The 21,818-nt window shown below is 56.0% G+C and overlaps 5 protein-coding genes and 2 long non-coding RNA genes across 26 annotated transcripts in view; 4 read left to right on the top strand and 3 right to left on the bottom strand.

The window, feature by feature from the left end:
* Nucleotides 1–1,161, top strand: part of KCP (kielin cysteine rich BMP regulator) — a 39,565-nt gene extending 38,404 nt beyond the window's left edge. For 3 of the 5 annotated variants that reach the window (XM_053897948.1, XM_053897947.1, XM_053897946.1), the window contains 2 exons: nucleotides 287–593; nucleotides 747–1,161. In XM_053897948.1, the coding sequence (XP_053753923.1) occupies nucleotides 287–593; nucleotides 747–997 (558 nt within the window). In that variant the 3' untranslated portion in view covers nucleotides 998–1,161. The remainder of the gene's footprint in view (nucleotides 1–286; nucleotides 594–746) is intronic. The other 2 variants (XM_053897950.1, XM_053897949.1) reach the window with 1 other exon arrangement.
* Nucleotides 1,162–1,947: 786 nt separating this feature from the next.
* On the top strand, nucleotides 1,948–8,354 carry LOC109268863 (tropomyosin-1, isoforms 33/34-like). Its single transcript, XM_053896745.1, has 9 exons — nucleotides 1,948–2,467; nucleotides 3,035–3,121; nucleotides 3,198–3,359; nucleotides 4,422–4,489; nucleotides 4,804–4,907; nucleotides 6,490–6,551; nucleotides 6,862–8,013; nucleotides 8,131–8,276; nucleotides 8,339–8,354. The coding sequence occupies exons 1-9, from the start codon at nucleotides 2,423–2,425 to the stop codon at nucleotides 8,352–8,354; spliced, it is 1,842 nt and encodes a 613-aa protein (XP_053752720.1). The 5' UTR covers nucleotides 1,948–2,422.
* Nucleotides 8,355–8,385: 31 nt separating this feature from the next.
* Nucleotides 8,386–9,234, top strand: LOC109268967 (uncharacterized). The gene is made up of 2 exons (XR_002080861.2): nucleotides 8,386–8,555; nucleotides 8,685–9,234. It is a non-coding gene; the product is annotated as an uncharacterized LOC109268967 (long non-coding RNA).
* On the bottom strand, nucleotides 8,910–11,530 carry ATP6V1FNB (ATP6V1F neighbor). Its single transcript, XM_019452691.2, has 2 exons — nucleotides 10,677–11,530; nucleotides 8,910–9,082 (listed from the first exon to the last, which is right to left on the bottom strand). Exons 1-2 carry the CDS (start codon nucleotides 11,242–11,244, stop codon nucleotides 8,973–8,975), a joined length of 678 nt encoding a protein of 225 aa, XP_019308236.1. The 5' UTR covers nucleotides 11,245–11,530; the 3' UTR covers nucleotides 8,910–8,972.
* A 124-nt stretch (nucleotides 11,531–11,654) lies between these two features.
* ATP6V1F (ATPase H+ transporting V1 subunit F) lies at nucleotides 11,655–14,834 on the bottom strand. Its single transcript, XM_019452693.2, has 2 exons — nucleotides 14,586–14,834; nucleotides 11,655–12,127 (listed from the first exon to the last, which is right to left on the bottom strand). Exons 1-2 carry the CDS (start codon nucleotides 14,741–14,743, stop codon nucleotides 11,926–11,928), a joined length of 360 nt encoding a protein of 119 aa, XP_019308238.1. The 5' UTR covers nucleotides 14,744–14,834; the 3' UTR covers nucleotides 11,655–11,925.
* A 141-nt stretch (nucleotides 14,835–14,975) lies between these two features.
* LOC109268964 (uncharacterized) overlaps nucleotides 14,976–21,818 on the top strand; it is a 14,642-nt gene continuing 7,799 nt past the window's right edge. For 6 of the 11 annotated variants that reach the window (XR_008420520.1, XR_008420523.1, XR_008420521.1 and 3 more), the window contains exons 1-2: nucleotides 14,977–15,105; nucleotides 20,512–21,364. This is a non-coding gene — a long non-coding RNA (uncharacterized LOC109268964). The other 5 variants (XR_008420524.1, XR_008420525.1, XR_002080859.2 and 2 more) reach the window with 3 other exon arrangements.
* Nucleotides 18,968–21,818, bottom strand: part of FLNC (filamin C) — a 27,384-nt gene continuing 24,533 nt past the window's right edge. For all 6 annotated transcript variants that reach the window (XM_053897939.1, XM_053897941.1, XM_053897940.1 and 3 more), the window contains 5 exons: nucleotides 21,441–21,573; nucleotides 21,170–21,346; nucleotides 20,801–21,019; nucleotides 19,978–20,187; nucleotides 18,968–19,853 (listed from right to left, as the gene is read on the bottom strand). In XM_053897939.1, the coding sequence (XP_053753914.1) occupies nucleotides 19,666–19,853; nucleotides 19,978–20,187; nucleotides 20,801–21,019; nucleotides 21,170–21,346; nucleotides 21,441–21,573 (927 nt within the window). In that variant the 3' untranslated portion in view covers nucleotides 18,968–19,665. The remainder of the gene's footprint in view (nucleotides 19,854–19,977; nucleotides 20,188–20,800; nucleotides 21,020–21,169; nucleotides 21,347–21,440; nucleotides 21,574–21,818) is intronic.

Genomic DNA, 21,818 nt, shown 5'->3' with positions numbered 1-21,818 from the left:
GCGTGGCCTGTTGAATGAGGCCTCATCATCCGAATCCGCAAGCCCTGCCTTGCCACTCACTGGCTGTGTGACCTTGGGTGAGTCACTTAACCTGCTCTGGGCCTTAGCTTGTCCAGCTGTAAAATGGGGACAAGGAGAAAGTAGCTGGTGCTTCCTTTGCTATTCTTGTAGGGAGATTTTTGGAGCTAAACCAAAATATTTAGTGGAAAGTGTTTTTGAAGCACGTAGCACACAGAGATCAGCCGCCAGTGGATGCTGTCACATCAGGGTCACTCTTGCCACCTAGGTCCCAGAAGGGCCGGGACCCAGTCGGACATGTTCCAAGGGCCGCGAGGTGGATCCGTGCAGGGCAGCGGGTTACCGTGCCAGGCGTGAGGCCAACGCCCGGTGTGGTGTGCTTAAGTCCTCCCCGTTCAGTCGCTGCCACTCTGTGGTGCCACCAGAGCCCTTCTTTGCCGCCTGCGTGTATGACCTATGTGCTTGTGGCCCCGGCTCTTTGGCTGACGCCTGCCTCTGTGATGCCCTGGAAGCCTATGCCAGTCACTGTCGCCAGGCAGGGGTGACACCTGCCTGGCGGGGCCCCACACTCTGCGGTGAGGGGGAAATGCCCAGCGCGAGTTGGGGAAGAGGGTGGCACAGGGCTCAGGTGTGGATGTGGTAGGAACAGGGTGGACCGCAGGGGTGAGCAGGGCACCTGGAGCGCTGCCGGGGTGCCCCTGTGACCCTGCCTTCCACTCCACCTGCAGTGGTGGGCTGTCCCCTGGACCGCGGCTTCGTGTTCGATGAGTGTGGCCCGCCCTGTCCCCGCACCTGCTTCAACCAGCACATCCCCCTGGGGGAACTGGCCGCCCACTGTGTGAGGCCCTGCGTTCCTGGCTGCCAGTGCCCCGCGGGCCTGGTGGAGCACGAGGCCCACTGTATCTCACCCGAGGCCTGCCCCCCAGTCCAGCTCACTGGGGACCAGCCACCCAGACCTCCGCCCAGCCCTGGCCAGTAGCCAGGACACCAGGGCTCATCAGGTCGGAAGCCTCTCCTTCGAGAAGAGCTCCCACCCTGGCCAGAGCCATGGAAAGAGTGCCCCACCCAGGCACTGGGGTCCTGTGTCCCACAAAGACCTCACCGTGTTCAATCAGAAGCAGTAAAATTGGGGCCTCTCCTACAGCTTACTTGTGTGTATGTGTCTTTTCTCCTGGTGCTGGGATGGTGGGGCTTGGAATATGGGGTACAGCAGCGGTTAGTGTCCCCAGGATCAGAGAGGTGGCAGCTGTGGGAGCTGAGCCTTCACTTCTTGCACCTACCGTACCCTGGTGTTGCCTGGGAAACCCTGCAATGGAAGGAGGACCTAGGTATCCTGGTCCCAGCTCCGTGCTCACACTATGTCACAAGCGTAGCCCATGGTCCCCACATTGGTACCTCTGTGGATCCGTGTGGAATCCTGTCAGGAGGCTGAGGGGCACGGAGAAGGGGCTCAGTTTCCCCACATGGCATTCCCTTTCCTCTTGATTTGGGGAATACCAAAGGCTAGGCACCTCCTGGGCTATTCTAACAGCTGGTGACATAGGGACCCTATGCCTGGGGTGGGGAACAGAAGACACAACAGACTGTTGATGAAATATGGACACACGTGCACGCGCGCACACACACACACACACACACACACACACACCTCAGAAACCCAGATAAACATGTGCGGCACATGCATGGGCCCATGTGTGCATTCACAGCCACACCCACCCTGGACGGACATGTGAGCAGGAGACATCCTTGTAGGGAAAGGAGCATGGGTTTTGAAATAGACAAAAAGTCTATTTCCTTGAAAAGTCTGTCTTCAGAAAGAACTCTAGTTTTTTTTGGCTGTGATCTTGGTGTTTTAGGAACCTTGGCTAAAAGACCAGGGTGGGGGGGGGGGTCCTCCATTCTCATTGCCAGGTCCCTAATCTTTCAACAGGAGTGAAGAGAGAGTGTTGGGCTAAACTGAGATGGCCTGCCCTGCGAGCTTAGCCCGCTTCTGCTGAGGCCCACGGGAGAGAGGTGGCCTCTTTCTCTCGCGGAGCCGTTTCAAAGCAGCAGGCACGCAAGGCTGCTCATTGACAGCACAGCGTGTGAACGTCACAGACCAGCTCGTGTGTTTGCACCTCCCCTCGCTGTGACCTGTACAAACCGTGTCCTCGCCTGATGCATCTCGCATGTTGTGAGGAGTAAACAGAGTGACCTGTGGCCAGCACTTTGCACGTGGACAGCTTGGAACAAGCCCTTGGGAAGTGCTCGCCGTCGTCCGGCCTGTGGCTGCTTGCGCCTGGGACCGTGTTTCCCCCAAGCCTGTTTATCACGGCCATTTGCCTCCAGATGAGGGGGACGTTGCCACGTGTTAGCTAGGGCAGTTTACTGTCTAGGCTGTTTTCTAATCTGTAAAATTGGGATAATGATAGCACCTACTTCTCGGAGTTGCTTCAAGGACGGATTACTTGTATGTAGCCTTTGGTTTCCTGCAGATAGTAAGCTGTTGGTAGCCGCTGTTCGTATTGGGCATATTACGTGTGGATATAATGCAGTTGCAAGCTTCACATGTATACGTAAAACACGTACCCGGTCAGGATTGCCAACAAGCATATGCAGACACCTCTCCCTCACACTGCCATCCCCCATGCCAGGAAACCCATATCGGAGGCGGGCCAGAGTCTCTGTGAGACTTGGCTGGGTCCGGGCCCTGGCTCAGATGTCAGGTCCCTGCATTATTGAGCTCAGGAGCCTTTGTCTCCTCCTCATTCCTGGTCCTCCCTTCTCCAGGCTCCAGCAGCAGAGGAGAGGAGGGAGGGGACATCTGCCCTGGCTCCCGAACCCCATGGAACAGGCAGCCGCCCCTGGCGGCCGAGGGCTCCCTTGTAGCCAAAAGCAGGCCTTAGCTCTGTACCAGCACCTCTTTAGATGCCCTGCGGGCCTGGGCCCACTCCAGGCTGCGCTGCAGCAGGTGAGGGAGGTGGGGCATTGTCTCCAAAGGGCACGGTGGAGGCCTGATGCCATCCTGTCCCCCCAGGTGCAAGAGAGTCGGGCCTGTCCCTCGGGACTGGAGCTGCCCACTGTGCTGCTGGAGATGGAGCGGAGCCGGCGGGCCCAGGAACAGGTAGGGGCTGGCCGAGGGGCATGGCAGAGGGCAGTGCGGGCACCCCTTCATGCTCTGGCAATGCGTCTTTTTGTAGCTCCTGTGGGACTTGGCGCTGCTGACTGGGGCGGGTCTGGGCCTCTTCTGGCCCCCCCGGGCCCAGCTCTGCGGTCTGAGGGACCGGGCCCAGTGTGCATGGAGCCAGCGCAGCAAGCCCCGTGGTAGGATGGGTAGGGGCCCCGAGCAGCCGAACAGCTGGGTGAGCAGGGGCATGGCTGAAGGCAAGGGGGTCAGTGTGACATCAGGGTGATTGTGGTGGGGAGGAAGGTGAATGGGGTGTGGGCTTTGGGCACATATGGACCTGGGTTGGGTCTCTGTTTTGATGCTCCCCGTGGACTGTAAGCCTCTGTTTTCTTAGCTGCAAAATGGGGACGATAGTAGATCTTACTCAGAGGGAGCACCAGTGAACTCATCCATGGAAAGGGTCTAGTGGCACCCAGGACCTGTTAACTACATACAGGCTATTACCATGTTGCAATTAACAACTATCTGCGTCAAATCAACTGCATGGTGACATCTAGAAGCTTTTTTTTTTTAATTTTTTTTAATGTTTATTTATTTTTGAGAGAGAGAGAGAGAGAGTGAGTAGGGGAGAGGCAGAGAGAGAGAGAGGGAGACACAGATTCTGAAGCAGGCTCCAGGCTCCGAGCTGTCAGCACAGAGCCTGGCGCGGGACTTGAACTCACAAACTGTGAGATCATGACCTGAGTCGAAGTAGGACACTTAACTGACTGAGCCACCCAGGCACCCCTAGAAGCCTTTAGACACGGCTGCAGCATGGGAGGAACGTGAGCCTGGCATGGCTCCTGAGGGCAGAGGCACTGATGCCTAGCCTGGGGTGCACGGACCTTTCCCTTCAGGGCTGGTGGCTGGGCTGACCCGTCTAGGAGGGAGGGTGCTATTGTGACTGGGAACTAGGACCGTGCCTCCTAGTCTGATTCCCAGTCACCAGTTGTCCAAGGCACTCTGGGCAAGTTGACGGCCATCTCTGAGAGCCAAGGCATCCTCAGCTGTAGCAAGAGGGGGTGTTCATGGTGACTGCTAAGGAAGTGTCCAGCTGACATTGTTGGTCACGACTGCGGTCTCATCTGAAGGCTCGAGTGGGCAGGAGAGCTCCATTTCCTCACAAGGAGGGGAAGAGGACAGGGTCATACATGGGCTTGGATACCAGGAGGAGGGATCATTGGGGGCCACCTTAAAGGCTGCCTACCACACTGGGGAATGATGCCCTGTGGACTAGGGCACCCTCCAAACTTTCCAGAGTTCCAGGCCATGCCCATTGCCTCAGGCTGGGGACTCCCTGAGCCAGAACCATCAGCTTCCTGAGGGGTGAGTCTTTCTCTTGGGAAATCCTGTTTGTTTCGTGTTGCCACACAAAAGGGCCAAGCACTGGACCCTTTTTCCTATCTCCTTCCACGGCCCTGCCTAGCATCTCTTTCTTGTGCCCAAGGCTCATCCTGGGGCCCCCACAGCCCCTGGAAAGGGTGACCCCGAGTTCCAGCTGCTGGGATCCAGTGGTGGGTGCAGGGGCTGGGAGAGGCTGCCCTGCACTGGGGTGGGGAGACTGGCAGACAGGCTGCCTCCCCTTCCAGAGCCCGTGAGCTGTGAGAGGTGTATCTGAAACAGCCTCTGTACTCCCGCAGGGGGCTGGCGGTAGTCCCATCATCAGCCCTGGATCTGGGTGAAGCTGTGAGTCACAGAGACCCAAGGTGGGCGAGCCCTGCTCTGCCTGCAGAGTCCATACCTGGTACGTGGACACCTTGGCCGGGTGGCCAGACTAGAGCTGAAGGAGGTGGGAAGTCCTCATCCCAAGTGCCAGGATCCCAGTCCCCTCCTCACTCATTCTTTGTCTCATACTTTACATTGGGTGCCAGGAGCACCCAGGGACAACAAGCAGGTTTTATTTTATGTCCTAGTTCCACCTGGTTGGTAGCAGCTGTCCCAGGCACAGGGTCCAGGAGGATTCTGAAGCTAAACTGGGGGGGGGGGGGGGGGGGCGGGCAGAGCGCGCTGGGAAGGACTGTTCACGGCGGCCTAGGGAGGGGGGAACGGAACAGCAGCTCCTGCCCCTGCGTCCTACCCTCGCATCAGACACCCAGAACATACAGAGCACAAGAGAGACTCGGCCCCATTGCTTGGTCCCTGTCACTGAGGAGATCACAGCCTAGCGAGAGCGTGACCGTAAACAGGCAGTTCGAATTCTGTGGGATGGACGCTGTGAACCCTGGGCCTATTAATTTAAAGGGAACAGACCCTCCAGTTATTTGTTAAATTAGCCTAGTGTAGCCATAAGCCTTTAATTGTTCCGTCGTGCGCGTGAGAGAAGAGCGAAGCGCCAATGCTCGTTTTTCTGACTGACGGAAAGTTTTACAGATAGAGGATCTCTTGGGGAAACAGAGATACCAATGACAACACTATAACCAGAGAAATAAACTATCAAGTAAGACAACAAATCAAACTGTGAGGGGACAGGTTTTGGGGGTTATGTTCCCTGTTCATGGCAATGATTTCTACAGGCTTGGGAGCCTGGTCACAGACTCCTTTGCTCAAAAATTCTTCAAAAGACATTTCTTTTCACAGAGAACATGCCCATTTGGTTACTGTTATGCAATGTGGATGTGTGAATATTCATAAAGATGGAATAGACTTGTGAAAGTTCTCCATTTAGGACCTTACGAAATCAAGTTCTTTTAACTACTTTTATGGAGGCAGGATGACTCTCCTTCCTCCACAGCTGCAAGGGAGCAGTGACATTTCATTTCTTTTTTTAGATGTCTTTTGTTAATTATGAAACTTGCAGTTTTTAGGCCAGGCTCCAGCCGAAAATTTCATTTCTTGAGTTTCATTTGATTTCACTGTCAGCAACCCAGAAAGAGCTACAGAGGGTTTTTCTTAATAACAGTCAAATAAGGCGTATACAGTAGGTTTCTTTATGGGCCTACGTGGGCCCACCAGGATGAAGGGGGGTGTTCTTATGAGGGCCTGACAAGCTGGCCAACAGACCCTTCCTGCCCCGAAGCATCCTCTGGTGGTTTTGAGGACAGGGGTGTGCAGATTCTTCTAAGGTGTCCTGCCTCAGCTGGGAGGATGAGGAAGATGTGGTCGGCTGCTGGCAGGCAAATCCGACAAGCAGGCACATGACAGGCAACGTGAAGACTAGTGGACCCATGAAATGTCATAGCCTTGGAGTCCAAACATCAGTCCTCAGGGCATCCCCTTCTCTCATGTGCTGGCGACTCCCTAGGCTTCGTGGTTCCAGCTCAGGTGGAATGTCTGTGAGGGGCTGGGGCATGAGCAGAGGGTTCCCGACATTGGTCTTTCTCCCCCAGGCTGCCTACAAGAGCTGAACCCCACCACCAGCTTTGGGGACCCAGGAAGTTCTGAGTTCAAGGTGAAAGAGTCAAAGTGCCCTGGGCAAGGGCCCTCTCGGATTGGGAAGAGCAGGGGTGGGGTCTGCCTGGGAGGAGCCTACTGGGGGGAGGTGGTCCTACCTCCTATAGCCAGGGGGAAGAAGGGACCGCCACTGAAGTACCTTTTACACAACATAAAATAAGTTTAATGAATTCAGGAATCAGGCGAGGGCTGTAATGGAAGTGAGGCCCACTAGGACAGCCACTGAGGTCTCCAGGGTCCCTTGGGGGAAGTGGGCCTGGCACGGGGATTCCCTCACAAGCCTGGGCCCAAATGCTCTTGCTTCCCAGAACCTGGCCCAGAGGGCAGAGAGGAGACAAGCAGGACCCACAACCCGGAGGCCCTGTCAACAGCCATCCGTGAATGTAGGCGGTCGAAAGCTCACTCAGGGAGCCCCAAGGCTCTCGGACCTGCCCTCCCGGGGCCTGCCAGAACCCCAGGTTCCCCTGGAGGGGCTGGGCTGGAGCCTGGGCCAGGAGAGAGCGGAACTTCAGAAACTGCTGAGGATTGAGATTCCTCAGAGGCAGAGAGAGGGGGACCCTCAGGAGCAGAAAGAAGAGAGCCCCCAGGGTCAGAGAGGGGAAGCCCCCCGGGGGGAGAGCAAAGAAGTTCCTTCCAGACACAGAGAGAAGACACACCAGGGTCAGAGTGCAGAGGCCACTCAGGCTCTGAGGGAGGAGGTCTCGGAGTATCCCAGGTGTGAGGCTCCCCAGAGTGAGAGGAGAGAGGCTCCTCAAGGTCAAAGAGGAAATAGCCCTAAGTGTCAGAGAACGGAGGTTCTCCAGGAGCCACAAGACCCGGAAATGAAGACCCTTCAGACTTCCCCAGGCCCTAACTGGGAGGTGGCTGAGGGAGAGGTGCCTACACAACCCCCGGAGGAAGGCGGCTCCCTGGGAATTTCTAGGGATCTCTGTAGGTCCCTGGGAGAACAGATGCCACAGCAAAGGGGTAGGGAGAGCCCTGGCTCCGGGGAAAGGGCCGCGCAGCGGCGAGAGTCAGCACCGGGCGCGGGAGAGCAGAGGGCCGCCGGGGAGCGGGTACCGACTCCCCTTCCACCCCCGAGGCCCCCGACCCGGCCGCGGCTGCTCCCAAGGCCAGGGGCCGAGACGCTAGAGGCCCCAAGCACTGGGAGCTCGGGGCAGCAGGAGCGCCCCCCAGCTTCCCGGGGGCACCCAGGGCTGGTGCCCGACCCGCACGGGCTTCAGGACCGGGGAGAAAGCCCAGGCCCGGCGGAGCAGGTGCCGGGCGCCGGCGGGGAGCCGAGGGGCAACGCGGAGGCCCCCAAGGCCTCAAAGGCCGCGTGGCCCCGGCCCCCGGGCAGGGAGAAGGCGTCGGCGGGCGTGAGCGCGGTGCAGCAGGAGACCGCTCTGCAGCGGCTGCTGGAGCTACACCGCGCGGCCAGGCGCCGGCGGCGGCAGGATCGCGAGCAGCAGCGGCTCCGGGTGCGTATCCGCACCTGCCGGCCGGCTTGAGGCAGGCGGGGCCCGCCGAGGACCGGCCGGTCGGCCGGCCGCTGACAGCCGTCTCCCCGCCGCCCCCCCCCCCCCCCCCCCCCCCAGGTCTTGGAATGCCTCCGCATCGCCAGGAACCGCCACTGCCGGGTGCACCCTCTGGGGCCCCCACCCAGCCCAGCTCAGCTCCCGCCACAGGCAAGGCTCCCAGAAGGCGGTGGCGTCACCACTATCAGGGCCAGGGCGGGGGGAACGCGGGGATGGGGGAGGGGAGGGCTGGGTCCGAGCTGGGCGCGCCTCCTGGATGCCTTTGGAGTGCACACTTGCACTGACCCCGACAGAGGGCGGGAGGGGGGCGTCAGTCCGGGTGCTGCCCCCTGCTGGCTCCATCAAGCCCGCGGGGTCCAAGGCCGGGGCGCTCAGCGCTCTGCACCGCCCCAGGAGGACGCGGCGGGGCAGCGGCGAGCCCTGCGGCAGCAGCTGCAACAAGTGCATCGGGAGAGGACCCGGCGGCTGCGGGCCCTCGGGGCCAGGTGAGGGGAGGATGGGGAGGCTTATGGGTCGATCTTCCTCGAGAGGAAGAAAGAGGGAGAGCGAGAGGGAGAGCGAGCGAGATGGTTCTCTTTCTCAGGCATCTGGAATAACCGGCCACTCTCTTTCAGGAACACCCAGAACTTCCAGCAGCTACTGTGGCCTCGCACTGAGGACCCTTTGCCAGGAGAGGAGCCCTCGCCCTTCGCAGCCCCATCTAGTCATTGCTGAATCCTCAAAGGGATGATTAAAGAGATGGGGATTAAAGAAAAAGCAAGTGCAGGTTAGAGGGAGTTCCAAGAAAGGCCCCCAACGCTGCCTCGGGGCCTGGGAGGGCCAGAAACACACACAGCAGCTCAGTCCCACTAGAAGGCGTGTTATTTCGTCTTCTCTCCCCTAACTCCACTGCCCGGCCAAGGTCAGAGAGCCAGGTCCCGGGGGTCAAGCAGTGCGAAGGCCCCATTCTTTCGGAAGAATGATTCGATGCGGCACATCTTACAGGAGACCAGTTCTTGCTTCACCGGGGGGCCTGGGAAAAAATGTCAGAGGCCAGGAATGATGGGTCCTGGGAAAGGGAACTTGGCCAGAGCATGGGAGCCCTGCCTTCCTAGCCCTAGGAATCTGCCTGTATTGTATCCACTTTGTATCCTTTGTGAAGGAATAAAAAGTGCTTCTGAGGAATGGGAGCCCTGGGCAAACTAAGGAGCTGGCTGGGTGCCCAGATCAGCAGTGAGGGCAGAACCAGTCAGTCAGCCATGTGCCATTATTTCCCCCACCTCAGGGTCCTCTGCAGAGTGGGTGGTGGGACACCCAGCACTGCTTATCGTAGGGACAGAGCTAAACGTCTCTGGGAGAGACAGGGCTTCCTTCTACCTCCTGTTCCCCTGGGACTTGCTTCCTGCTTTTGTTGGAAAACTCTTTCCTCTCCCTTTAGCACCCTTGGGAAAGTGGGGGGAATTTTTCAGGCAAAATGTCAACTGTGTTTATCCCAACCGTCTACCTGTGGATGGCATTCAAGCCTGTGGAGAAAAACCCATGACTGCGTAGTCTCACTTGAAATTCATGACCACAAATAGCAAAGGGACGGACGCGGCATCACCCAGCAATCCCGCAACACTCCCTGGTGTAGTCCCTTTCCCATGCCATAACTTCATCTCCCACTACACCGCTGTCTCCCCACTCTCTTCCCTGATGAGGACCACTGACCCAGCCTCCCAGAAAAAGCGGACTCAGTCCAGATGGATAGCCTTCCCACCAAAACCGCCTCCCCTACCCTTCTCTGTGCCCCTGGCCTCTCCTGTCAGATTCCAGCACCTGGAGATCCCTGGATGAGCTTGTCCCACCTCAGGCTTTAAATAGCACCTATATTCTGCTGCCCCCCAATGTGCACCTTCAGCTCTGACCTCACTCCGGAGGGGGGACTTCGTACACAGCCACTGCACTGGCACCTCCAGCCTGGCTGGGGCTCATCTGTCTTCACACCCCCTCCAGCCCTGCTCCTCTCTCTTCCCTGTCCAGCTGCTTGAGCCAAATACCTGCGCTTCGCCGTGGCTTTCTGTCTCCTTCTGTCATTCAATCCATCAGTAGGCTTCAGGGATTTTTCCTCCAAAACATAGCCTGAATCTACCTCAGCTCTACTGCTAATCACCCTAGCCCAAGCCATTATCCTCCCTGCCAGCATAACTCAAAATAGATGCAGACCTCATCTGCCAGAGCGGATTCTTTCTCTGAAAAAGCCATTACTTACAGAACAGTTAGTATCCTATCAGTACCATTCACCTGCTTAAAACTCTCCACGGCTTCCTCTCCCACTTGGGTTCCTCCATTGTGTCACTTAGCTTCCAGCCCTTAGGTCGGTCCTCCGAGACCCATCTAAAACATCCTGACATCCCATCTAAAACGTCTCATGCCCCCTGCCCCTCTCCCCCATCACTCCCTAGTCTCCTCATGGAACCTGTCCTTCTCAGATGTTTCCTTTGTCTTATGTTTACGGCCTGGACCCCCCGCGAGAATGGACACCCCCATCCGTGTGTCTTGTGTGCCTAGGGCCGACAGCATGGCCTGGCTCATGGCAGGAGCTCCGTGTTTGTGAAGTGAATAATCTCTGGGAGGTTGGGGCTCACCCAGCTGCCAGCCGTATATGAAGTTGGTGGTGATGGGGAAGAGGTAGCGCATCTCTGGCACGTCCAGTTTTCGGGTGTTGAGGTAGCGGTAGCGCCCCTGGAAGTCGTGGGAGATGCCTTCGTACAGCAGGGCCCGGGTGGCAGGCAGTACCGGATACATTTCGGACTGAATGGGCGTCTCCAGGGGAGGGCCGGGGGTCGTGGAAGGCACCGCTTTGGGGGCAGGTGGGGGTGAGGGAGGGGCTTTGGGGTGCAGGGTGGGCAGCGCGAGGGGTAGGCGGGCTGCAGCCTTAGCCTTCTGCTTGGCCTTCACCGTCGACCCGTACTTGCGGTGCCATTCACAGCGAAACATCTTCTCCCTCAGATATTCCTCCTTCCAGAAGTTCTGCCGCAGCGTATCCATGTTGAGTTGCCGTGACATGGTAGCAAGGGCAGGAGAGGTAGCAGGGTGGCTGCAGCTGAGGGGTGAACACAGGAGGCAGAGTCCTTCGGACAGCAGGTGGCTGCCACGGACAGTCACCCGGCAACCAGGCCTCACCTCACATAGGGCCAGGGTTCTATTTGCCATGCCCTTAGCAGACCTCACGTGCCTTGATCCACAGGCAGCCTCAGGCCAGGGCCCGCCAGAGAAAGGCCTCGATCTCCAAACCTCTTGCGGGATCCGGGCTCAGTCTCGTATCACAGGCCTTTAGGTTTCCTGTGTTTCTGCTTCCAGCCCCTTGGGGTCAGGTCCCCTCCCAGCCCAAGAGACTGAAGTGGGGGAGCCAGAGGCCTGGACACAAGCCTCCTCCCGCTCCTCCCCACCAGAGCTGGTCACTTGATTCAGAGGACCCATCCCTGAGTTATGACCTCCTGGGACAATCTTCCTGGTGCAACTCTTCTATGCCTATGTCTTTGGCAGAAGCTTTTCCAGCCCTGCCAGTCGAATCTCCCCAAGAGCCTCATCCCACGCGTGTCCTTTCTAGCACCCAGCCTCAGTTTGGAGAGAAACAATAACGGTACTTTAATTTAACATCAACAATGACACCGTGTAACAGCACAGGGAAGAGGTGGTGGAGAGAAGACACTCAGGCTTCCTGTTCCCTAACCAGCCTTGACTTTAATGGCAGAGCCCCAGCAACCTGGAAGCCCCTCACCTAGCCTCTTAATGGAGTGGGCAGGGGCACGGGAATTGGAAATCAGAGGCTCAAAACTCACAGAAGGACTGAGGGCAAGCCTGGGGAGGAGCTGCCTGGCTGTAGGGAGGGCCCTAGCGCAGGTCTTCGGCTGTGAACATGCCCCGGGCCCGGCGCAGGATGGAGTCCTTGGCGGCATCATAGGGGTGCTCCTTGGACGGGATCTCCAGGACGGCTGGGATGGAGCGCTGGTGGGCGTCGAGCGCGTGCCGCACCATCTCTGCGATGTACTGGTTGATGAGGATAATGCCGATGTCATCCCGGTTTAGAAACTGCCTGTTGGGAGAAATGAGAAGGGAGCCCACTCCGAGGTGGTGAGGCCGGGCGGCGGAGGCAAACGTGCTTGACCCAGCGAGTGCAGAGGCCAAGGGCAAAGGTTGCTAGACCAAACTCTCTCCATTCTAACCAGAACCAACTTCACTCAAAATCTAGGGGCCCTGGCTGTCAGGGGTAACTTCCACCTCCCCTGCTTGGAAGGCTCCCAAGTGAGCTGGTGCTGAAGATTAGGGCACAGGCTGATGTGACCTGTACACTGCGTTTGTGTGAAAAAGAGAGAGGATAAGAATATGTATGTCTGTCCCTAGTATGTACATTTAAAAAAGCAGGAAGATAAGGAATGAAGCGCTTCCAGGGGCGGAGAAGGGAGGTAAAGAAGTGGAAATAGATGGGGGTAGGAGTGAGACTTCTCAATATGTACACCTTTGAAATATTAATTTGCAAACCACACGAATACCTTAACTTTTCAAAGGAAAACAATTTCTTTAAAGGGGCTGATGAGACCACTAAAGGCCTTAAGGTCTATGCTGAAGTTTGGCATGAGCTAAGAATACAACATAGGAAGAGGAAAATCATCCTTTCCCCACAGAGAGGACCTAGCACTGGGATCTTCCTTTCTTGTAATCACCCAGGCATTAATATATTAAAAACTACTGGGGCGCCTGGATAGCTTAGTCAGTTAAGCAACCGATTCTCGGTTTCAGTTCAGGTCATGATCTCACAGTTTGTGGGATGGAGCCCTGTGTTGTGCTCTGTGCTGACACTGCAGGGCCTGCTTGGGATTCTCTCTCTCTCTCTCTCTCTCTCTCTCTCTCTGTCTCCCTCCCTCCCTCCCCTGCTCACACACTGGCATGAGCTCCCTCTCTCTCAAAATAAATAAACATTAAAAAAATATATATCTATAAATAAACTATTTTTGCTGAGCACTTGCTCTGTGCCAGGCACGAGGGCCAGTTAGATTTGATGACTGATCTCTGGGTCCCTTTGGATGGAAACACGGAATGGTCTTGGAGTAAAATCTGTCCTTCTCCTATGACAACTTGGGTCACTTTACCAGAATGCTTAGAGATCAGGCCAGTTCAGGGCCTATCATCCCCAGGCAGCAGGATCCAGTCTCAGCCAGCAGCTCAAGGCTGGACTGTTTAGGGGAAAACAGGGGAGAGTGGTTTGTTCCTAAGACTTGGCAACAGGGGCCTTAGAGAAGGGGTGAGAAAGCACAGGGGGCTGGCATCCTCGTTTCAAGTCACCAGGACACCTCCTGAGTTAAGGGACATGCCCACATCCACACTATGAAGCTATCACTCTTGACCCAGAGCAGGAAATGAGGACTTCAAATGCAAGGTCTTTTTGCTAAATTCACTTATTCTGGTGGCTTTTTAAAAAGATTCTTTAAAAAAAGTTTTTTTTTTAATTTTATTTTTGACAGGGAGGGAGGGGGGGAGAGGGAGAGAGAGAGAGAGAGAGAGAGAGAGAGAGAGAGGGAACGAACAAGTCGGGGAAGGGCAGAGAGCGAAGGAAACAAAATCTGAAGCAGGCTTCAGACTCTGAACTGTCAGCACAGAGCTCCATGTGGGGCTCGAACACACGAACCGGGAGATCATAACCTGAGCCGAAGTCGGACACTCAATTGACTAAGCCACCCAGGCACAAACCCCCCCTTTTTAAAAAAATTTCATTTGTTTTTGAGAGAGAGAGAGAGACAGAGTGCAAGTCGGGGAGGGGAAAAGATTCTTATATTCTCTGTACTGATCATGCCATACGCACATGAAGTTTTTCTTCTTTTGATTAAAAAAAAAAAAAGGCAAGGTCTTAGCACAAAGTAGGATACAGTCCTAATATTCTGCAGGCTATGCTCAGGACAATGGGAAATTCCAAGACTGAAGAGTGTGGACCTGGCTTAAGAGAGTTTGGCCTAGGGTTCAAATCTCCACTCCCTCTCTTCCAAATGGTGTGACTTTGGAATGTGCCTTAACCTCTCTGAGCTTTAGTTTTCCCACTTGTACGTGGGAATAATAACCCCTACCTTACAGGATGATTGTGAGCCTCTGAAGGGCATGAAAATACAAGAAAGCCCGACCCCACTGCCTAGGTGTTCGCCCAGTGTGTGGTTCCTTTAGGGGTCAACTCCCAAAAGAGCTGAGGCAGGTCCCAGGGGCCGGTTGGGCCGAGGGGCGGCGCCTGTCACGAGCTCTGTTCCCCTTCTTTCCTGACACACAGTCATATGAGGGATGAGCTCGTGGACCTGACATAACCCGGGTCCCCCGGAGTGCAGAAAGAGAACTTGGGGCACAGAGGCCTCCCCCGGAAGGGCGGCCGGACCGACTTCCTTGACCCTCGAGGGCAGGGTCTGGAAGCCCCTCTCAGGCCCCTACTGCCGGGGCTCCGAGCTGCCCCCACCTATTCCCCTCGCTCCGACCCGAAGCAGAGGGACCCATTCAGGCCTCACGGGCTACCGTACCGGAAAGTGTCTTCGATCTCATTGATGGTTGTATCCTTCTCCACCACCAGGAAATTAGGGTGGCGGTTCTTGTTAAGCTCCCCTATGCCGCCCAAGAGGAAGCCAGTAACTGTGTCCTCGTCTCCGATCACCGCAATTAGCTTCCCCCTACCCGCCATTCTCGCAGACAGATAGAGCTCAGTAGAGACGGCCTGAAGTCCCCGAAGCCCCACCCCCGCAGTGCGCCGCCTTTTCAATCGCACCTCCACCCTTTAGACCTGCGCAGTTCACCACTCCGCCTCCGGGACATGCGTATTAATAGAAACACGGCCTCAATCTGAATACGCCTGCGCCGTAAAGAGAGGCCCTAACCTGGGGACTACGAGTCCCAGAAGGACGTGCGGCACCACGGACTCACGCAGGCGCGTTCCATCGCTCGTTCAGTAAACCTGTTGAACCTAGCGCTGTTAGACCCTGAGACCTCAGAAGAAAAGACGTAGTTTCTGTTCTCGAGGGTAAGGTCCGAGCCTGAACCGTGTACGTAAGTCTTTAACTATGGCACACAGTTAACGACCAGTACATATTTGTTTAGTAGATAAAAGATTGAACAAGTTAATGGTGACACTGACTAGGGAGGTGGGGTTTCAAGTGAACAGGCAGTTACAAAGCGGTTTGTTAATGCTAAAATATGAGAAGTACGTGGAAGCATCCACTGAAGGCGTAACTAACCCACAGAGGGGTAGGGGAAGGGTGCTCAAAGAAGGTCGCCAGAAGGATGCAGGGGATAGAAATAAGGACAAGAGAGTGTTCTAGGTAAGAGGAACAGCATATGCAAAGGCTTAGTGACTAGAGAGCACGAGTGCCCTCAAGAAGAGTTAAAGAATCTGGAAGTTATCCTGAGGACAAATTATCCTGAAGCCACTGGAAAATGGTGTCCTGAGGCAGGTGTTCTAGAGCTAGTGCTGTCCCGGTGCTGTGTGCAGAGGCAAGACTGCAGGAGGATACCACTGTGGTTAGAGATAATGGTGGCCAGAACTCGGGCTGTGATAATGGGAATGTGGAGATGGAGTCAAGAGATATTTATTTAGAGACAGAATGGGCAAAACTGGTTTTCAGATTGGATGTGTTTGGGGAGTGAGAGACCCAGGTGACCCCTGGCTTTCTGGCCATTGCAACCGGGTGGATGGCAGTAACATTCCTGAGAGAGTGAGCTCTGTGAAATACAGACTGAAAGAGAAAGGTCCAGCTTTCCTCCTCCATTTTAACAAACAGGCATCCTGGTGTTCAGCATGTGGTTTGTGAGTTTACAGTGCTTGAAACCTCCAGATGGTCTCATCTAGTGGTTATTTGTATGATTGGCTTGGGATTTGGGCACACCTGGTTTGAATCTTGGCCCCACTATTTAGAGGCATGATTTTTGGGTTTATCAGCAAAATTTTCAAGGCCTTGAGTTCTTCAGATAATAGTATGCCCACCTGATAGGGCTGTTGGGATTAAGTGAGATAGAGCCCTTAAATGTTCAGCACCCAGGGCCATATCGTGGTTGGGGAAGAGCAGCTGGATGTCTGTAGACACACAGGTGGAAGGCAGCTGATGCTCAGGAGGCCAGCAGGCCATCTGGGAAAGTGCTCACATCTGGAGTTAGTGGGGAGGGAGGGCAGAGAATGAGGAAGGGTGGGTGTAGAACCACCCGATTTAGTGCCTGGCACAGAACTGGCCCACAATGGTCACAGATGGCAGGATACTTAAGAGAATGGATCCTGCCTTTAGTGGTTATAACAGGTGAAGTGAGGAGCTGGGTACATTTATCATTCAATCAGCGTTTATCACATGTGGCCCTGAAGAGGCTGAGGACGCAAGATAAAGTATGATTTCTGTTCTCAAGGAGCTCCCTGCAGGATGGAGGGGAGGGTGAAAAAAATATCACGGGGAGGAGGTCAGACATACAATAAAGAGAGGCCCTGGTGCGGCACCTGGGTGGCTCAGCCAGTTAAGTGTCTCACTCAAGTCATGGTCTAGCGGTTCGTGGGTTACAGCCCCATGTCAGGCTCTGCACTGGTGGGGCGGAGCCTGCTTAGGATTCCCTCTCTCTCTCCCCCTTTCTCTCTGCCCCTCCTGCATGCTCGTTCACTTGCTCTCTCGAAAGAAAGAAATTTTTAAAAAATTTTAAAAATTTTAAAAAATAGTTAGCCAGGGGAGCTAACTAAGGCCCTGGAGGGGCCTTAAGGGGGCAGGATTCAGAGCAAGGAGGAGGAAAGGAAAGAAGAAACTTGAAAAGGAGCAAGGAGGTGCATAGGCTACCGAGTAAAGAGGCGAGGAGGGTAGTTCAGAGCTGGGCCACCACTGTGTGCTGAAATGTCCAGGACAGGTCTAGAGGTGAGGGGTCAATTGAGTGAAATACTTCTTTGCCCTGCTCTAGCTACTGAGTTACTCATTTGTCACACCTGTCTGTATTAGACCTTCCAGGGTCAGGGAGCCCAGGCTCGTGGGGAGGAGGGTCTGTAGACACAAGGTCACAGATCAGTGTGGTAACACAGGCACAGATGTCCCCCTGGGGTGGTTTGGGAGCTGGGGGGCAGATCCAGGAGGGGCAGAGAGGGGGCCAGGAAGATGAGGAGAGTGGAGAGGCAAGGGTGTTGCCAGGCACTGGCCCAGACTGCCTCATGGGTACCCAGGAAGCTAGAAGCTGTGAGAGTTTGGAGCGGAGGGTGTGGTGGAGAGAGGGCACACTGACTCAGGACTTCTTGCGTGAACAGGTTGGGGAAGCTGGTGTGTGAATCTGGAGGCCTTAAAGGCCTTGGTAGAAGAGTAGATGTTACCCTGGAACAGGAGGGAGCTGTGAACTGGCCTCAAGCCAGAGAGGGGCAGATTCCTATAATGTGAGCCTCTCAGGCTGCAGTGTGCAGGGTGGGCCGGGATGGCTAAGGGGAGGGGCTGGCAGGCCAGTGAGACTAGTTAAGAGGCTAGTGGGCCAGGGAGATTAGTGGGCCAGGAAGGCTAAGTGACAAGGCTGTAGGGCCAGGAAGACTAGTTCAGAGGTTGGTGACCAGAGAGGCCAAGTGAAGTGACTTTTAGGCCAGGGAAGCTAGTAAAAGGCTGATGGGCCAGGGAAACTAGTTAAGCACCGGTGGAACAGGGAGACTAGTTAAGGGGCTGGTGGGCCAGGGAGGGTAAATGAACAGATTGCTTGGCCATGGAGACAAGTGAAGAATCTGGTGGACCTGGGGGGCCAGTTAAGAGGCCAGTGAATCAGGGAAGTTAAGTTTAGAGGCTGGCAGAGCAGAGAGTCTAAGGGAAGAGGCTGTCGAGCCCAGAAGGCTAGTTCAGAGGTGGTAGCCAGGGAGGCCAAGAGAAGAGCCTGGTGGGTAAGTGAAGAGGCTGGTGGGATAGAGAGACTAGTTTAGATGCTGATGGGCCAAAAAGTCTAGTCTAAGAGCTGGTAGGACAGATACTAGTGAAAAGGCCAGTGGGCCATGGAGACTGGTTAAGAGGCTGATGGGTCAGGGAGACTAGTTCAGAGGTTTGCAGGCCAGGGAGGCTAGTGAAGATGCTGGTAGGCCAGGGAGAATAGTGACTATGCTGATGGGCCAAGAAGGCTAGTTACAAATAAGGCACTTGTGAGGGGGCTGGCAGTTAGGGAGACTAAGAGGCTGGTGGGCCAGGGAGGCTAAGGGAGGAGGCTTCTGAACTAGGGAGGCTAAGGGAGGAGGCTGTGGGCCTGGGAGACCAGGTAAGAAGCTGGTGGCCGGGGAGGCTATGAGAAGACGCTGGTGGGTCAGAGAGGAGGCTAAGGGAAGAGGCAGGGGCCCTCAAGACTTGTCAGTGGCCCGAGGGCCAGGGAGACTAGTTCAGAGGTTTGCAGGTGGGGGAGAACAGATAAGCTGGTGGACCAGAGAGACTAGTTAAGAGGCCAGGGGAGCTAACTGGAGAGGTGGTGGGCCTAGGAGATGAGTTCAGAGGTTTGTGGGCCAGGAAGGTAAGGAAAGAGATCAGGCTAGGGTGACTAGTTAGGGGCTGGTTTAGGTTGGGGTCCTGAGCAAGGTCCGAACTGCTGGTGGGGCCAGAGCAGGTCCAGATCTGACCCTGGACTTAGCTGGATTAAACGTTCCAGGGTTTGCATGGGATTCTGCCTGCCTGCTGGGTGAGGAACATTCCTGTTGGAGTCTGTGCTGTTTTAAGGACCTAATTTGTTGAGAGTCTTTGAGGTCAGGCTAAAGGGAAGCCTGCCAGTAGTCACAGGGCAGTCTTCCAGAACACAGTGTTCACCTCCCTCTCCCACCCCCCAGCTCTCTAGGAGTCTGAGAACCAGTCCTTGGTTCTTTCAAGTATTTCACCAAGATCCCAGGCCTTACCAAATACACGGTGGCCACCCATAGAAAGCACATGCACAAGAACAGCCAAGCCTCTGCGACAGGCCAAACTTTATTTGGAGTTTTCCACTTACGCGACTCCCAGCAGAGCCGCATGACATGTGCAAAAGTCTCCCCAGAAAGCTGGGCCTCGCAGTGTGTAAAAAAGGCCCCCCATGGGGCAGAGCTGTGCAACCGTAAAAAAAAAAAAAAAAAGAGAGAGGGAGAAAGAAAGCAGTCCTCCAGGAAGCCTGGCTGGGGCAGATATAAATCGCTGTGGGCCAGGCCACGTGCCAGCGCTGCTGCTGGTTCTGGGTCTGTTTTCTCCTCCGATTGTGCTTTCTTTTCCAAGTCCTTAACACTCTGGGGTCGTGGCCACCAGAGGGGCCAGACACAGTCCTTAGCAGCAAGGTGGTCTGGCCGGCAGTGCGGTTTGAGGGTGCCCTCTCTCACACACGCAGACACCCCCAAACACATGCTTCCCCACTGGCCTCAGCCCTCCCCCACCCCACCTTCGTGTCACATTCACGGGAGGAACACTGCCCTGAGACAGACAAAGCCCTCCAACCCCTGGGGCATGGAAGGGTGGGGAGGCTAGGCCGTTCACTTCACACCCCAGGGCAGGTATTTGTGGTATCTGATTCTGTGCGTGTGCATCTAGGTGTGGTACGTGTGTTTGTGTATGTGTGTGTGTGTGTGTGAGTGCATTGGCCGGAGGTGGGGGCTGAGGCTGGGGGAGGCACTTCAGGGATTCAGGGCACGTTGACTTTGAAGGGGCTTCCGGGAACACTTTCGTCGCCCCACTTGACAATGAGGATGTAGTCTCCTTTCTCCTTGACGGTGTAGGTGACATTGTAGACCCGGTTCCCCATGTGCTTCACGTACACCTCCTCACAGGGGGTCTTGGGCCCATGCACGCCCACCATCATCATGTTGGTGCCTGGAGGGGGAGATGGAAGGGGCTGGCTCACACCAGGGGCCCACAGCCCCATGGTGCCCCCCACCTGCCATGTTCTTGTGCACTTGCCCACTCTAGGAAACCACCCTCTCCTCCCTTGGCGTGCCTGCTTTGCTGCAGTCCACGGTGAAGGAGTTCTTCTGGCCCACAAAGGCCTGGGACAGCCCAGGGCCCCGTGTCACCACCTTGCTGGCATCCGAGGAGAACTTGGGGATGGAGCTGTAGCTGGAGCCACGGCTTGAGGAGGATTTGGTCACAGTCTCCACCAGAACTGTGGATGTTTCATGAAGGCTGTGGCCTCCAGACAGCCGGGGACCTGAGGGACAGCGTGGGGTGAACACAAGCTGGGTCAGAGGCCTGCCTTCCTGAGGCAGCAGGCCCTCAGCCAGCACCAACAGCCCCGTGGGCCACATCCCTTCCCCGCTGCGGCACCCAGAATTCCTAGTGAGCCCGGCTGTGCGCACAGCTAAGGCTCATCCTGAGACCCTGGGCCTCTGATGGCTCCAGCCCTGGCACGGTCTGGGAACTCAAGTCCCAGGGTTAAGAGTCTTGCTTTAAAAAGGAACATATATCCAACTGATCCTTCACACTGCTTCCAAAAGGAAAGCTTGCTAAATGTTTACTGAGCTTTGTGTTTTAGGAAACCAGAAACATATGAAGAAAGTTAAGCTAAAGCTTGGGAGCCACTGCAGGGAAAAATTAATCAAGTGACAGACAACAGTAAAGAAGAAGGACTTGATTTTCAAAAATGATTCTCTGTGGTTCCACAGAATGGTGTGCCGTGCAAGGTCAGGCCCACTTTATTCCTGGTAAGTTGTCCGTGGATTTTAGGTCAGACTATGACTGAATATGAATGGCTGCTGGAGTCATCCAAGCTGGGTTGGGCTGCAGGCTGGGCTGGAGGGATGTCCCCCACCCCGGGCACTCACCTGTGACTTTGGCCTTGAAGGGGCTGCCCACGATGTGCTGGGGGCCACCGTACTTGATGGCAATGAGGTAGTTGCCAGGAGCCATGGGAGTGTAAGTGACAACATGGCCCTCAGGACACTCCCGACAGTCCAGCTGCACCTTGGAGGGGCCATCGATGGTGACAGACAAGGCCCCTGAGCCCGCATTCAGGGTGTTGACAATGAACTCTGATGACACGCCTAGGGACCAGAGGTAGCAAGGCGGTAGGTTGGGCCCTAGGCTCCGAGAACAGATCTCTGCAAGGACTCAGCCCTCTGGGACAGGGCAGTACAGGACCAGAAGCTGAGTGCCCCAATATTGGACCCTCCTCCCTAGCCCCAGGCACTCACCAGTAGTGCCTCCCTCAAGTCCAGGACCATAAGCTGACACCAAGCCTGGGTCCCCAGCCTGGCTCTGTTCCCCAACGCGGATCTTGAAGGGACTGCCAGGGATGTGGGCACCGTTGAACTTGACATCAATAGAGTGGACGCCGTTCTCGTGGGGGATGAAGCGGATGGTGTGCTTGTCTGTGGGGCGGAGGGTTGGTGAGTGAGCCTTTGTTCTTCCCCTCCCCGTCCCAGAAGGGCCTGGCATGGGTGGGCAAGGCCAGGGTCAGCTCACCGCTGTCCAGCTCAGAGACGTAGCACTCCTCCACCGCACCCGAGGGCGTGTGCACCCTCGCATCAATCACACCCCGAGCACCATTCAGCTGTACCGCAAAGGACGCCGGCTGGTTCACCTTGAGCCCTGTTTCCTGCAGAGGCCACAGCCAGTGCTCAGAATCCTGGGAGCGTCTGGAGCACTGCTGTCTGCAGCCTGACACTGATCCCAACCCCAGCCTGGCCCGGCTCAGGGAGGCTCTCACCAAGGCTCCCTTGGGAGGGGAGGGGGAGGCAGGGGCTGGGCCTATGGCCTTGGCATCTGCTAGGAGGTGGGGCCCACTTGGCTGTGTTGGGCACAGTGGAGGATGACATGACGTATCCTGTCCTGACTAAAGAG

The sequence above is a fragment of the Panthera pardus genome, unplaced genomic scaffold (genome assembly GCF_024362965.1).
Source record: "Panthera pardus isolate Hobbes unplaced genomic scaffold, ASM2436296v1 HiC_scaffold_8, whole genome shotgun sequence".
NCBI classification, from domain to species: Eukaryota; Metazoa; Chordata; class Mammalia; order Carnivora; family Felidae; genus Panthera; species Panthera pardus.
Note: the sequence above shows the minus strand (reverse complement) of the source record. Positions and strands in the feature narration are given on the sequence as shown.